This window comes from Rousettus aegyptiacus, unplaced genomic scaffold, assembly GCF_014176215.1.
Source record: "Rousettus aegyptiacus isolate mRouAeg1 unplaced genomic scaffold, mRouAeg1.p scaffold_m13_p_4, whole genome shotgun sequence".
NCBI classification, from domain to species: Eukaryota; Metazoa; Chordata; class Mammalia; order Chiroptera; family Pteropodidae; genus Rousettus; species Rousettus aegyptiacus.
This window is the reverse complement of record NW_023416307.1, coordinates 119087896-119101644: the sequence shown is the minus strand read 5'-3', so window position 1 is coordinate 119101644 and position 13749 is coordinate 119087896. Positions and strand designations below refer to the sequence as shown.

At 48.2% G+C, this 13749-nt stretch overlaps 1 protein-coding gene across 1 annotated transcript; it reads right to left on the bottom strand.

Moving 5' to 3' along the window:
- Positions 1–1215: 1215 nt before the first annotated feature.
- CAV3 (caveolin 3) lies at positions 1216–13404 on the bottom strand. Its single transcript, XM_016134617.2, has 2 exons — positions 13190–13404; positions 1216–1953 (listed from the first exon to the last, which is right to left on the bottom strand). Exons 1-2 carry the CDS (start codon positions 13301–13303, stop codon positions 1612–1614), a joined length of 456 nt encoding a protein of 151 aa, XP_015990103.1. The 5' UTR covers positions 13304–13404; the 3' UTR covers positions 1216–1611.
- Positions 13405–13749: the final 345 nt, after the last annotated feature.

Below are 13749 nucleotides of genomic sequence, written 5' to 3'. Positions count from 1 at the left end.
ATGAATGATGAAGTGTGTAGGTGCCAAGTATACTGATATCTACAGGTTATTTAAAGATGCAATTGGTAGATGGATCAAAATGTGGCAAAGCTGGAGCAGTAAAACGTTCACTGCGGAGCCTACATAGGGAGGTACACAGGTGTTCACACCAAACCTGTTCAACTGTCCCCTGTGTTTGAAATTTTCGTAAGATCCTAGGAAGAACAAAAATGGGTAAAACTTTAGCGCTGAAATGGACATTGGAGATTATTTCGTGGATGATAAAACTGAGGCTAGAGAAGGCAGCTAGGAGGAGAAGCAGGATTAGAACGAGGCTGCCTGCGCTCCGTCTCCTGATGCACATGTGGCCCACCCTACTGCACTTCCCCCTGAGCCCCTGGGCTCATGCTGGGCACCAATGAGGTAATGCCTCTGAAAACCTGGAAGTGTTGTGGAACCTTAGCTTTCTGAGATATAAAGAGGGGTTGCACAACAAAAGAAAAGTAGAATAGGATTGGGCGATCCTGGAATACTGGCCTAAACAGGTTTCTTTACTGTAAGACTTCTCAGAGTCTTTAATGTGAACGTCTATTGAAAATCTTTAAGAGAATATAGCATTTTCCAAACAAATTTAACCACAAGAGCCATCTTTTCTTTTTTCTAAGGACTAAATTCTGGATAACACGGTTATTCCTAAAGAACATAAGAATGCTGGGGTTTTTTTTTTAGGGGTGGGGAGGGGTGAGACAGGCCCTTCCTATAGTTTCTTACTTACATTGTGAGTCCACACATGCGCACATTGGACCTTAGCTCTCATCACATCTCTTGGGGCTGAAGGTGACACTATGTCAAGTGGCAATGCAGGGGGCTCGATGTTTGGGGAATTCCATAAGAGGTTCTGAGAGATTTGAACCCAGGCCCTACCCTCAGGGGTGTCAGAGAGAGTCCCCTGTCCCTTCCAGCCCAAGGGCCATTTTCTTTTGTTGGTGATCATTAGCTGGCCCTGGGGCAGCAGAAGTCAGTGGGAAATGATGTCCTAAGGCACACAAGGTAGCAAGGACCCAGTTAACAACAAGAATCCCAAGAGAAACCAAATTCTGTTCCAGGTCTTGGATTTGGCCAAGAGGAGAGCCAACCAACTTGCTCTACTTCTGTTTCTCAGGGTAGCAAAATGTATTTTTGGAGCTGATCAGGACACACACATACCAATGGACACACAAAGCACGGCATTCTCTGAATGCAGCCAAAACCCTTTATTAGAGCCACTCTCCCAATGCCGACAGTCACTAGTGGCTTTCCTGGGTGGCGCATGTAGACAAGTCAATCCTGGATAGGAACCGAGTCCTGGTTTGTGCTGTTACAGTACACGTGAATGCAAAGACTTGCAGTAGCTGCCTCCTAGCAAATGTTCTTCCCTTGTGCACGGTCCTGGAGGCGTTATGCTGAGGCAGGGGAAGTGTGCTTCTGTTGTGGGTCTGTCTTTCTGGCCTCCCTAAATTCTGTGCTTCTGTCTTGGGGTGAAATAGCAGTCCCTATGGAGAAAGAGCTCACCAGCAGCCCCCGTGGAGCAGTACCATGGGGCAAGCCTGGCCCACTCCCCCTGCCCGGCTACCCCCTTGACCCTACACGGCTTTACACTTCCTTCCGCAGCATCACCTTGATGCTACTGCACATCTGGCCTAGGGCAGCGAAGAGCGGGTTGCAGAAGGTGCGGATGCAGAGTGAGTAGATGTGACTGATGCACTGGATCTCGATCAGGTAGCTCTTAATGCACGGCACCACCGCCCAGATGTGACAGAAAGAGATGCAGGCAAACAGGAAGCCCCAGAGCAGGGCCAGCGGGACGCCCAGCAGTGTGGACAGCAGGCGGTAGCACCAGTACTTGGAGACGGTGAAGGTGGTGTAGCTCACCTTCCACACGCCGTCGAAGCTATAGGTGCCCACGGGCTCCGCAATCACGTCCTCAAAATCCACCTGCAGGGGCAGGAAAGGGATCCTCAATCACGGCCTCTACCTGCTTCTCATGTGGGCCTCAGAACCCCCTGGAGGGCACCAAAACCGGATGGCTGGGCCTCACCCCTGACTCCGCAGGACCAGGTGGAGGCTTGACCCTTCACCTTACAGGTGGGTAAGCGGGCCTGAGGAGCTGAGGGATTTGCTTCAAGCCGATGGTAAGTCAGAGGCAGGCCTAGTGCCACGCTCTCAACTTCTGTTATTTTATGATCCTAGGGATTTTGACAGTCATAGTCACCCCGAAAAGATTTACAGGCAAAGGTTGCTGCCATCTTAAAGCTTATGGCAAGCAATTGTACCACGATGATAAGTGCTTGGTAAGGAAAGGATGGGGGCAGTGTGCTCCTGCAGGGGAATATTAAACTCAGCTTGGGGGAAAGGAAGGCTTCCTGGAGGAAGAGACATCTAGCTAGGTTGATACCTGAAGGTAGCCAGATGGAGGGAGAGGTCGTGGGCTAGAAAAGAGTGTTCGGGGCAGAAGGAGCAGCAACTGCTAGGGGCTGGTGGGACAGTGTGCGCTCTCAGGAAGATGTAGGTGCTTCCAGAAGGCTGAGTGCAGGCCTAGTGGCTGGAGTGAGGCTGGAGAGGCAGGCAGGGCAGGCATCCATGCAGTGAGCAAACTCTGACGGCTTTTGTGCAGGGAGCAGCTTGTTCTGGTGATTGCGATTGGGGTGGTAGTGAGGATATGTGCGGGGACCAGCTAGGAGCTGTTGCAATAATCCAGGCAAGACCCGATGGCAGTCTGGTTTGGGGTGACAGCGATGAGCTGGAGAGGGGTATATAGGTCTGAGAGCTATTTTAAGATCTGACATGTGGCAAAGTGAGGGCCACACCATCCTGGCTAGTAAAGGAGCCTGGTGTCTGAGTGTGGCCGAGCTGGCCTGAAGCACCTTGTAGAAGGCGGAATTGTTTTCCTTGACCTAGACCTACAGGGACTTCAGATTTCTTCCCCTCACTGACCAAAACATCCCTCCTTTGCAGCTGGAAAGAATGTGGACGCTCAGAGAATCCGATTCATACATCCCGCTGAAATGGTGACTGAAGCCCCATGTGGGAAGTAGGAAACTAATCAGTAGACTTAAAAAAATAAAAAGGATTACTCCCAGCCAAGTCACTTAACTAACCTTTCCCGAGTCCCTGCTGTGCATTAAGCACTGTTATAACTGCTCTCTCAGATGCGATGTCATTTAGCATCACAAGCCTTAGCTGTCTTGTCTGTAAAATGCGGGTAGCGACCATCTTCGGTGTTCTAGGGCTATTTTTAAAAAGTTGGTTGAATGAATGCACAGACTAACCAGATGAGTGGGAAGCAGACCCCCATGGGAGCTGGTGGGGCTAGAGCTCAAACTTATAGTTTTCCAGGGTGGGCCCCTTCCCCACTTTTGTTGTGTGTGGGGGGGAGTCTCTCCTCTGTATACAACGTTATTATTAAAATTACTTTTCATTTTAAAATAACATAGCCACATTACAGAAAATTAAAAGAATAGCAAAAAGAAAATGGAAGCGTCTCCAATTTGTATTTTTTTAGTACTAAAAATACTGCTTTTGTGCTTTTCTTTCCAATGTAACTTTTTGGGGGGAGGTAATAGACATAACCATGTTGTCCATCCAAAGCTGAGTCTTGTTTTCCTCACATGACTAGCTTCTGTGCCATGCCTCAAACCCCTGGACCCCCCTGTGGATGGCTCAAAATGAGGCCCCACCTAGGGTGGTTTGTTAATGCAGCAAAGTTCACCGTCTGAGCTAGCAGGCAATGATGAAAAGCTGACTCAGGGTGTCAAAGAGCCTGTCAGGAGCCTCCTGTAGTTCTCAGCCTCTGGCTTTCTCTGCTGGGGGTTCAGTGGTGGTCACTTAACTCTCGTAAGGCCCCCCAGACGGGGAAGAAGATGAATATGGTCCTCATCTCTTTGGAAAGATGGTACTTCTTCCTGAAGGGCCTCCAGGAGGTGGTGGCTGGCTGGGAATTTGGGAGACCATGGGGTTTGGAGGCAGAGATGGAAAAGTGGTGTGATGGATATTTGAAAAGGAAGGCCCAAGTTGGTTGGGGACTGTCTAATGGCTTTGAAGAGTGGACAAAAAAGGCTGTCATCTTCTACCTCTGGTTTACATGGGGCACAACTTCAGAGTTGCTGCTTCTTGGGAGAGCTTTCAAACCCAAGAATCTGGGAAATATAGGCCCAGGAAATCGTTTCAACCTTGACCATTTCAACCTATCCAACATAATTACTGAGGTTCAGTCAAACTCCTGGGGGCCCTGAACCGGCCTCTTGGGGTGTTCTGATCTTTTCAGCCTGCCCCTCTTCCATTGTGGCCAATGCCCCCACCTATGACTGATGTGTCTTAGCACCCAGGCTGGTTTCTGGATCATCCTGCAGCCCCAGGGACTTTGCCAGCAGCAGGAGGCATTTGGGCAGCGATGAGCCTCCTTGCCGCCGTCCCAGCAGGCACTCCCTCCTTCCTTCCCTTTCCCATGGAGCACCTGTGGCCTCTCCCACCTTTCTGTGGCTGCTCCTTAGGAGAATGCCTCCACACTCACAGATTACCTAGCCCTGCCTGCTCACCTTTCCAGGTGGCAGACAGGCCCAGAGCAGTGAGGCAGGGCCAAGACTGAATCTAGGCATCCTGATTCTAATCTAAGCTCTTCACACTTCCTCGGTCAGGGACCCAGAGCTAGGTGCTGGCTGTCAGAGAGTGACTGCCTGCTCTGAGGTCTGGTCCTTGTCAGCCAGAGACCTGCCCTAAAGCAGGGCCCTTAGCCCCTTCTTTCCAGCCACCTACCCTGCAGTCAGCAGTCAGCAATCTCCCTAACTCCTCTGCAGCCCAGCCTGCTTTGTTCATCTATCCCAGCATATTCCTTCATTCAACACATTTGATTACTTCTGTCTGGCCCCTAAGAAGCAACAGAATGGAAAAGAGCCCTGATGCAGGTCACACTGCTATGGTTTGAGTCCAGCTCTGCTGCTTTTTGGCTCTGTGACTTTCAGCAAGTGACTTAGCTTTTCTCAGTCTCATTTTCCTAGACTTTTCTCATAACATTTTTCAGAAGATTAAATAAGATATGTAAGTACTCAGGTTGTTGCTAAGCACAGAACACCTGACTAAGAACTGTTAGCTGTTGGTGATAGTACTTGTTATAGAGTGCTTTCTTCAACAGGAAGCTGGAGTCCCAAAGGGAGGTTTGCACACCATGCTGTTGCTGATCATGAGTGACTTTGGCAGATAACCTCTTTGAGTGTCATTTTTCTCATCTGTAAAACCTCACAACCTTGTTATGAGGAATAGAAATAATTTTGTATCCATCCATCATCCATACATCCCTGGATTCACCCATCTATTCACATCCACTCATCCATCCATCCAATCATCCATCAATCCATCCAAACAAGTATTTATTCAGCACCCACTTTGCTCTAGGCATACTACCTTTTGGGCAATGCTTAATACCTGGCAGGTGGTAGGTGCTCAGTGATGATAATTATTTGTTAAATTGCTCTGAAGTTCTTATGAAAATATATCTCAGATTATCTGACACCTCAGACCATAAGTAATATAATTCTCCAGCCTACCTAACCATAGATGTGTGTGTGTGTACACATCCCACCCACAGCCTGAGCTGGAAAGATGGATAGAGTCCTCTTTTCCCTTATTTTCTGTTCACAGAAATAATCCTACCCCCAAGGATCTCTCTGTTCTGTCTTTTAATTATCATTTATTGCAGAAGCCATTGACGCTGACATTTGAATTATTTCCAATAATTGCCTTTAGGCACTATGCATGGAGCAACTGCTCTGTTTTCTGAATCAGAAAATGAGCCCTCGGAGGGATGGGCTGTGCTGGGAGGAGGCAGCTGTTCCCCTAACTTGGATTAAGAATGGAGACAGCTTTGGTCATAGCATACTAGTTTGGGGAGGTATTTATAAGACCCAGCTTAGACAGCTCTAGGCAATCGTGCCAGTGTATCAGAAGCACACAGTGACTTCATTTCTTAATTCGTTTCCAGAAGTGGGAGAGGAAATAGCTTTTTCAGGGAGAGTGGTGGGGTCGGGGTTGGATCCCTTGGCAGAGCCTCAGGGCTTGGTGTACAGCTAGAGGGAGGGGCTGGGTTTGGGAGCAGGAGAGTGGCTGCTCATTCAGTTGGTGTCCCTTCTCTGGCATACTTATTTTTGGAACAGCGAGAGAGCCAGTTGATTAATCAGAACCAGCCAGCGCAGCCCCTGCAGTCTCCAGCAGGGCAGGAACTGTGCAGGGTGGCAGGGCCTGCAAGATGCGGGGGAGGCCAGCAGCCACCCCCTGTCAAAAATACCTCCCTCAGATTCCTGCATGACTCAGTCCTTGAGCATCCAGGGCCCTGGACTATTCAGATAGGGTATCTGTGGTGGGCAAACAGCTCTGGTCAGGAGGACAGACATCTGGTTCCGGTTTCCACTAGGCCACTGAGTTACAACTGTGTGATTTTGGACACGGTTCCCCTCCCTGGGCCTCTGGGATCTTTTTCATTTTTGTTTTTGGTTTTAACTCTATACCTAGAAGGACCGGGCCAAGATCCCTAGCGACACATAGTTTTAAATCCAGAAGACCTAAGGGGATGGCTTAGTTTTGCTGGGTCTTAGTTTTCCTGTTCATTACCTTGCAACTTAAAGGGTTGCTCATGGTCAGTGCACCTTCCACAAGGCAGTTGCAGAAGTTGAGAGTAAGCATTTAAAAATAGTCACAGCAATTTGACCCAGTAATTTTATGTCTATTGACTTTAATGATAATGAAAATTGGAGCTTACTCTGTAGATGCCTGTTTTTCATTTGATTTCTTTAGTAATTGATTTTTATTGAATTTAGAAAAGTATTGCTACACAGATACTTTTAATAATAATAATAATAATAAAACTGGCCTTCACCCAGGTAGTTTGAGAAACACTGGCCTATAAAGTAGGAAGCTAAAATGAGGTGATGGCAGAAAAACAGCTGAAAAGGTGGCAAAGCTTTCCTTCCTGTGTTGTAATTGGTCGTAACAATAATAGAATTCTGAATGACAATAGTAATGTTCACAATTCGACCCCGGTAATGTCAGTTTCTGGCCATGTATCGCATATCTAGTATTTAACTCAGCATGTAAGGGACAAGCAGGGTGAAGCCCAAGTTGGTCTGGCATCGAATCCTGTATCTGAATTTCCTCTGCCATTTCCCTGACCAGGGTTGTAGGACCAGCTACCCCAGCACGAGCATAAGTTGGTCCTGAGGATAGTTGGGGGAGTTCAGGATTTTCTGGAGCTTGGGGACCAAAGCATGCTATGCAGAGGACCTCGGGTACCTGGGCTGGGGCCTAAAGGGACTTGGGTTCATATAAAAGAGCTACAGAGAGACTGAGATAACAGAGGGCTTCAGGGTGAGAGAAAGGACCTCGTCAGAAGAACCCCCATCAGATCTCATGAACCCTGACCCTGCCCTCTTGCCCATTTCTTCTCATTGTCTCTCCGCCCCTATCTGTCTCTGCCTTCAGGAAAGTTGGTACAGATGAAATGAAGAGCAGTAGAAATAGCCCTGGGTTGAGACCTAGGCATCACTGTGCATCAGCTTTTGGTAGGTAGTTAGCTAGTCTCCAAAGATGACTCACAACTAGTCATGCCTCTCAGCATTTATGTTCTTGCATAGTCTCATTGATATCAAGTCTGGGCTTGCCCTGTTACTTGCTTTAACCACCAGAATGAGGTAGAAAGGATGCTGTGCCATTCTAGAACTAAGCCTTAAAAAATATGGCAGCTTCCGCTTTTGGGCTCCCTGAGCCACCATATTAGAAGTCTACTTTTATACCCTGATTTAGAGACCGGTGGGGCAGTGGGGTTAGAAGTCCATTTTTGCACCCTTATGTAAAGACTGGTGGAGAGGCCATGTGAAAGGAGAGGCCAAAACCTACATGGAGATAGAGGCCCAGCCATCCCAGTATCCTAGCTGAGCCCCGCCTTCCGGCCATCCTTGCCAAGGTACCAGGCATATTGAGTGAGCCGTCTTGGATGTTCCAGCTCAGTAGAGGCCCCAGATGATTGCAGTTCCAGCTGCGATCTGACTGCATCTGCATGAGAGGCTGCCAGCGAGACCGACAGGCTGAGTCAAGTCAACCCACAGAATTGTGAGAGGTCGTAAGATGGTGGTTGCTTTAAGCCATCGATTTTGGGATGATAAAAAAACTAATAGAAAAACTAAATAGAAATAATTTCTGCAATAGAAAAACGAAACTGATACAGTGTGTTCACAGGAAAAACTGGTGATAACTTTGGACTTTAGGTTTATCTTCTACAAGATAAGGGGCACTTGTTTGCATTTGAAAGTATAAAACATTCACCAGTCCTGCTGAATGAGAATTTCTACTGGCAAGTCCCACATATATGCATTTTAACAAGCTCACCCCAAAAGTGAGTCACATTTTGAAGAACTCTAGACTAGTTGATCCCAAGAAGTCCCCATAACACTAAGTTATAAATACCTTAGTGTTTGTTAGTCCAATGTTGCCCTTCGTAGAGATACTTGACAGAAGGCAATACATTTCCAAAAGGAAGGAATTGGCAGTGTGGAATGACTGGGAATTTGGATGACTTTCCATAATCTAACTTCAACCTGCCCCTCTGCATTCTCTCCCAAAATTCCCTTTCGGATATTTTGCCTTAGTTCCATTGTCTTAATCCCATTGCAACTTTGTCTTAGACAGAGGAGCAAAGAGATTTCATCTGTGTACTGACCTCCAGACCTCCACCTAGCTCAAGGTTCATGGATTCCTGGAAAAATACTGTGATTGCTAAGTAATGTCTGCAGTGAACCTGGTGGGGGGGCGGGGTGTGGAAGTACCTGTCCCTCACATTTTCCAACTCTGCCCAACATTCTTCTCGATGTTGTGGACTTTATTTATTTTTTATTTTATTTACTTAGTTTTCCTCTCCTTATAAAGCCTTATTCCTGTTTTTCACATTAAAAAATTTCCCCATTTTTAAATCTTCCTTGGATACCGCCTCCCCATAAAGCTGGCTCCTGATTTTCCCAGATGAAAGTAATGTATTCCTCCCTTAACCTCCCATTGACACCTCAGCTGGATCAGTTTATGGCACTTAGCACCTCCAGTATATTCTCATTAGTTTAGTCTCATCTCTTTTGGGCTGGAGTCTTCTCAAGAAGAAGGAACTACCAGGTCAGTTTCATCTTTCTGCAAAAAGGTGTCTTGATAGACTCAAACTGGGAGCAGGGCTTGTAGAACTGCTGGGTGTTTGCAGCCTGAGCTAGTAGGCAAAGGATGTTGTTTGCGTGTCTTTCTGCAGGAGGAAGGCGTTTGGTGGCAGGTGTGGGTTGGAGGTGGTATGAGATCTAGAATGCTGGGCTGAGATTAGGTCTGTCTATTGCCCTGTTTGAAGGGCCAACTCTGAGGAGAGAGGGGTTGGAGACAGAAGCTGAAGGGTCTTTGGGCTCAAGTGTCACTGCATTAGGGCCTGGGTGCCTAAGTGTGAGGTATGGAGAGAGTGGGGTGTTGATGAGATGGTCCTGAGCCCTTCAGAAATAACTCAGGAGGACTTTGGGGTGGGGGTGGGGTCCTGCGGGCATGCATGGAGAAGAAAGCTGGAGGTTTCACAATGCGGATCTGAAGGGAAAAGTGCCCTCACTGGCAAGCTGTCGAGCTCCCGGGGCTGCTGGCACACATTCGCACCACCACCCCCATCCAGAGCCTGGCATGAGACTCTGTCCCGCTCATCACCATATCTCTCTGAGACAGCACAGTGTCTGCAGCACAGCAGGCACTCAGTAATGATCCATGGAATCATTGCTCCATAAATGGTGGTGATGGGGTGGGGTGAAGGGAATGAAGTGTGCTCTACCAGCTCCGTAGCTCTAATCCCCCATGAGCCTCCCCTCTGCTGTAGCCTCAGCCCGGAACCTTGGAGACCACAGTTCAAGTCTGTTGGGCTGTCTTTGGCACTCATTTTCCAACCTGGATTCAAGGGCAGTACCAGGACTTGCTTGGGGAAGTTTTGACTCTGGAAAGTCAACAGGGAGTGTCTCTCCTCTGCTGGGGGTCAAATCTATGGACACGATAAATGGATTTGTCTCCTACTCTTCATCCTTGGCTTTCCTGTGTGAAACCTCAGCAGCTGGTGGCAGAGAAGGGTCTCTCTTTTCTTCACCCACCCTCTCCACCCAGGCTCTATCTGCACTAGGGACTCAGGCCCAGAGAGGAAAAGGAATTTGCCCAGAGTCACACAGTAAGTTAGTGTCAAGGCTGGGACCAGAACATGAGTTTCTGTAGCCTAGTCCTTTTCTTACTAGAAAAGGTGTCAGCTGTCCACGTAGAGCCTGTTAACACTTGTGATACCACCCCCGACAGCTGCCTGCTGAACCTTCATCTCAGCCTCTGTCTCCCGCACCCCCTCACCTCCTCACCCCCTCACTCCCTTCTCCTTCTTCCTCCCTCCATCTCGTCTTTTCCCCAGCTGATGAAAGACACCTGGGTGATCCGCACTCTCCTCTCTCCTTCCTTCCTTTCTGGATTCTCTCACAGACCACTATACTACTCTATTCTCTGATTAAACCTGTCTATGGTATTTGTCTGACTCTGTTTTAGGATTTCTAAATTTCAAAATTATTTTATTTCTCATTAAAAAGAAAAGAAAGAAAAAGTCAAATAACTCTCCCAATCAGGGACTGTCCAATAAATATAATACTAATAATCTCTTCTCCTCAAGATCATTTGCAAGGCCTCTTGCTTCACCCATGAGGTTTTTCTGGGGCTCGGGCCCAGGGGACCTGCATGAGCAGCTGCATCTGTGGGGCTCCCATCCCTCACTCAGGTTATCATTTGGGCCTGAAGCCCGGGGCCAGCTCACTCCTGGCTCAGTAGGACCTGAGAGCCTCTCTTCACTTGTCACCTATTGTGGGTCTTCTTCGGAAACCACATTCTCCCTTGGAGTCCTCTTCTCCATGCCCAGCAGCAGGCTAGAGACCACCAGGGGTAAGCCTGGGCGTGAAAGCTGGCACTGGCTTAGCCCTCTTGTCCTGCAAGCTCCTCAAGGCTCCCACTCAGCTGACATTTATCGCATCCTTGCTGTGTGCCAGGGACTGTGTTAGGGGGCACTTTCAAACCCCTTATTTTATTTAATTCTCACATTATATTTCTATTGCACAGAACTGCTCTGAGATTCATTGACCCAGTGGAGGTAAATGATATTACTCTCATTTTACAGGATGAAACTTAGGCTCAGAAAACCTAGGCAACTTGTCCAATGTCATCATTTTTAGGGAGAAGAGCCTGGGTTTGAAACCAGATCTATTCGTAGCAAGTCTGGGACTATTCTCTCTAGACCACACTGTGCGAACTATGATGAATACTATTTTATGTTTATATAGTGGTTTTTAGCTTGCAAAATTTGCTCTCTAATTTTCCCCCTTTGTAATACTTTTCACACTGTGCTGCAATTACCCTATCTCCACAAATAATGACATATATATAAATGCAATAATAGCATAATATGAGCTATTCTGGAGGAATCCCCTGAGTGAAGTGGTGTGGGGCACAGAGGAGGGAGCTACCCACTGCCTAGAGGAGCTGGGAAAGGCTTCCTGGAGGAGGTAATGGCTGAGCCGGGTCTTAAAGGCTAAGCAGGGTATTTACCATGAGGAGGAGAGGTGGTGGGCGCCGCTGGCGTAAACACAGGAGTGTGTTCTGGTTCCCAGGGTGGGGGTGGAAGAAGAAGGTTGAGGCCAAGATTGTGCTGGGGTGTGAAGGCCATGGGGAGAAGTTAAACTTTCCCTAGCATAAGGGGTGTCCCATTGAAGGGTGACAGTGCAGGTGGGGTTTTAGAACCAGTCTTTAGTCACACCAGTGGCCATGAGCTTTGAGCACTTGGCCTGTGGCCAGTGCCATAGAAGAATTCTAAATTTTGTTTAATTTTAATTAAAATGTAAAAACTGATACTTGATTCTATGACTGGGAAACTTTTGAGACTATTTAGAACAATTTGGGCATGTGAATAGATTTAGGCATTTCAACTGTACATTTTACGAAATCTAAATACAGAGCGAGGATTTCTGATAATAATTTGGAGTCTGAATTGAGATGCACCCTAAGTCTAAGATACACGCTGGATTTTGAAGATGAAGGTGGGCTGAGTTTTTCCTACTTCTGAGGACAATAGTTCATTGATAATTATTTTATGTTGATTACTTGTTGCAATGATACTTTGGATACATTGAGTTAAATAAAAAAATATGAAAATTAATTTTACATATTTGCTTTTCCCTTTTAAAAATCATGGCTGCTAGAAAAATGTACAATTACATAGGATGATTGTATAATGGGTTGCATTATATTTCTATTGGACAGTGCTTGTCTGAAGTTCTGATGCATCCCCTGGTACTTGCGCTTATAAAAGCCCTTCCAGTGACTTTGATGCTGGTGGCTGGGTACACTGCTTTCAGCAGTTCTGCTGTAGGAAGATCCTTGTGGGTACCCAGTGGAGCTTGGAGTGATGGTGTGGGCCTGGAGGCAGTTAGGTGAAGAAAGAGGCCTGACTCCGGCAATGACTGTGTGGGAGACTCCCTGAAGGCTGCCCGCCCCTCATCTGAGCATTCACTTTCAGGGGCCCAGGCATCTTGCAAGAGGCCTCGGCCCTGGCACGGCTACTGAACCAGGGGTCAGGTGGGGAGCTGGTGTGAGTGCTGGGCATGGCTTTCATACCTGGGGGATGGACATTGGCAGTGTTCCAGGAGAGTGAGTGCCATTTTGAGATCCACCAGCCCTGCTGAAAGCCACCCTCTGGGGATTAACACTGTGCCCACTGTGGGGACCGCAGAAATGCCCCCTGGCATGGAAAAGAGCCCGAGTTGGCTACCTCGACTTCATTCTGGGATGAGGGCCAGAAGCTAATGGGAAGAACTTCAGAGTAGTAAGGATTTTGTGACTTGCCTCTCCCAACCCAGTCAATTCCTGGGTCATGCATGTGCAGCTAACTCTGCTCTTGTTTATGTAAAGGATCTTTGGGTGGGTGGGTGGGTGGTGGGTTGCTCAAGCTGGCTTTTGAGGAAGGAATTGGAGAAGACAGAGGAACAAGTCTCTTTTTAGGGAAGCTAATTGTGTGTGGAACAGAGCCTCCCCAGTCTAGCACCCAACACTCTGCAAAGCCGACACCCTCCCAGTGGGTGGCGCCGGGACAGGCCGCCGCAGAGCCTACCTTCACTATGTCCTCGTTAATGTTCTTGGGGTCTCGGTTCACCAGGTCGATCTCCTTGCAGTGAATGTCCTTGACGATCTGGGCCTCCAGGTCTGTGTGCTCTTCAGACATCATTGTGGAGCTGGGAGGACCTGGGGGAAGGTTGTGAGCCGCGTGGCTGGCCCCGGCTGGGAAGACTTGGGGCAGGGACACCAGTTCAGTGTCCCCAGACTTGTGCCCCTGCCTGCTAAATAGGCCCCACCCAGCATGCCAGCTGACAGCTGTCCCACATAACTTCAGCCTGCCTCTCACTAAAGCCTCCGTGGCAGGTCTCCAAGCTAAAATTAAGACCGGAGCTCTGCTGCTAGACCCAGCACTCCTTAAAGGGGGCTGCTGTGGGCGCCTGGCCTCACACGAGGAATGGAGGGCCTGGCATCCCCCAATGCCACCAGAGAGCTCTGCTGCTGAAGGCAGGCCCTGGAATTTGCCCCACTGTTTCAGCATTTGAATTCCTCTGGGAGGAAAGGTAGGATTAGGCCCTCACTCTGCCTCTTTGCTGTGTGCGCCTGGGCACATCTTAC

What these genes read in the sequence shown, in the direction of transcription:
- CAV3 (XM_016134617.2), bottom strand. Translation starts at nt 13,303, where the DNA reads ATGATGTCTGAAGAGCACACAGACCTGGAGGCCCAGATCGTCAAGGAC. An exon ending in TTAACGAGGACATAGTGAAG is followed by an intron (nt 1,954 to 13,189) that starts GTAGGCTCTGCG and finishes CTGCCCCTGCAG; the next exon opens with GTGGATTTTGAGGACGTGAT.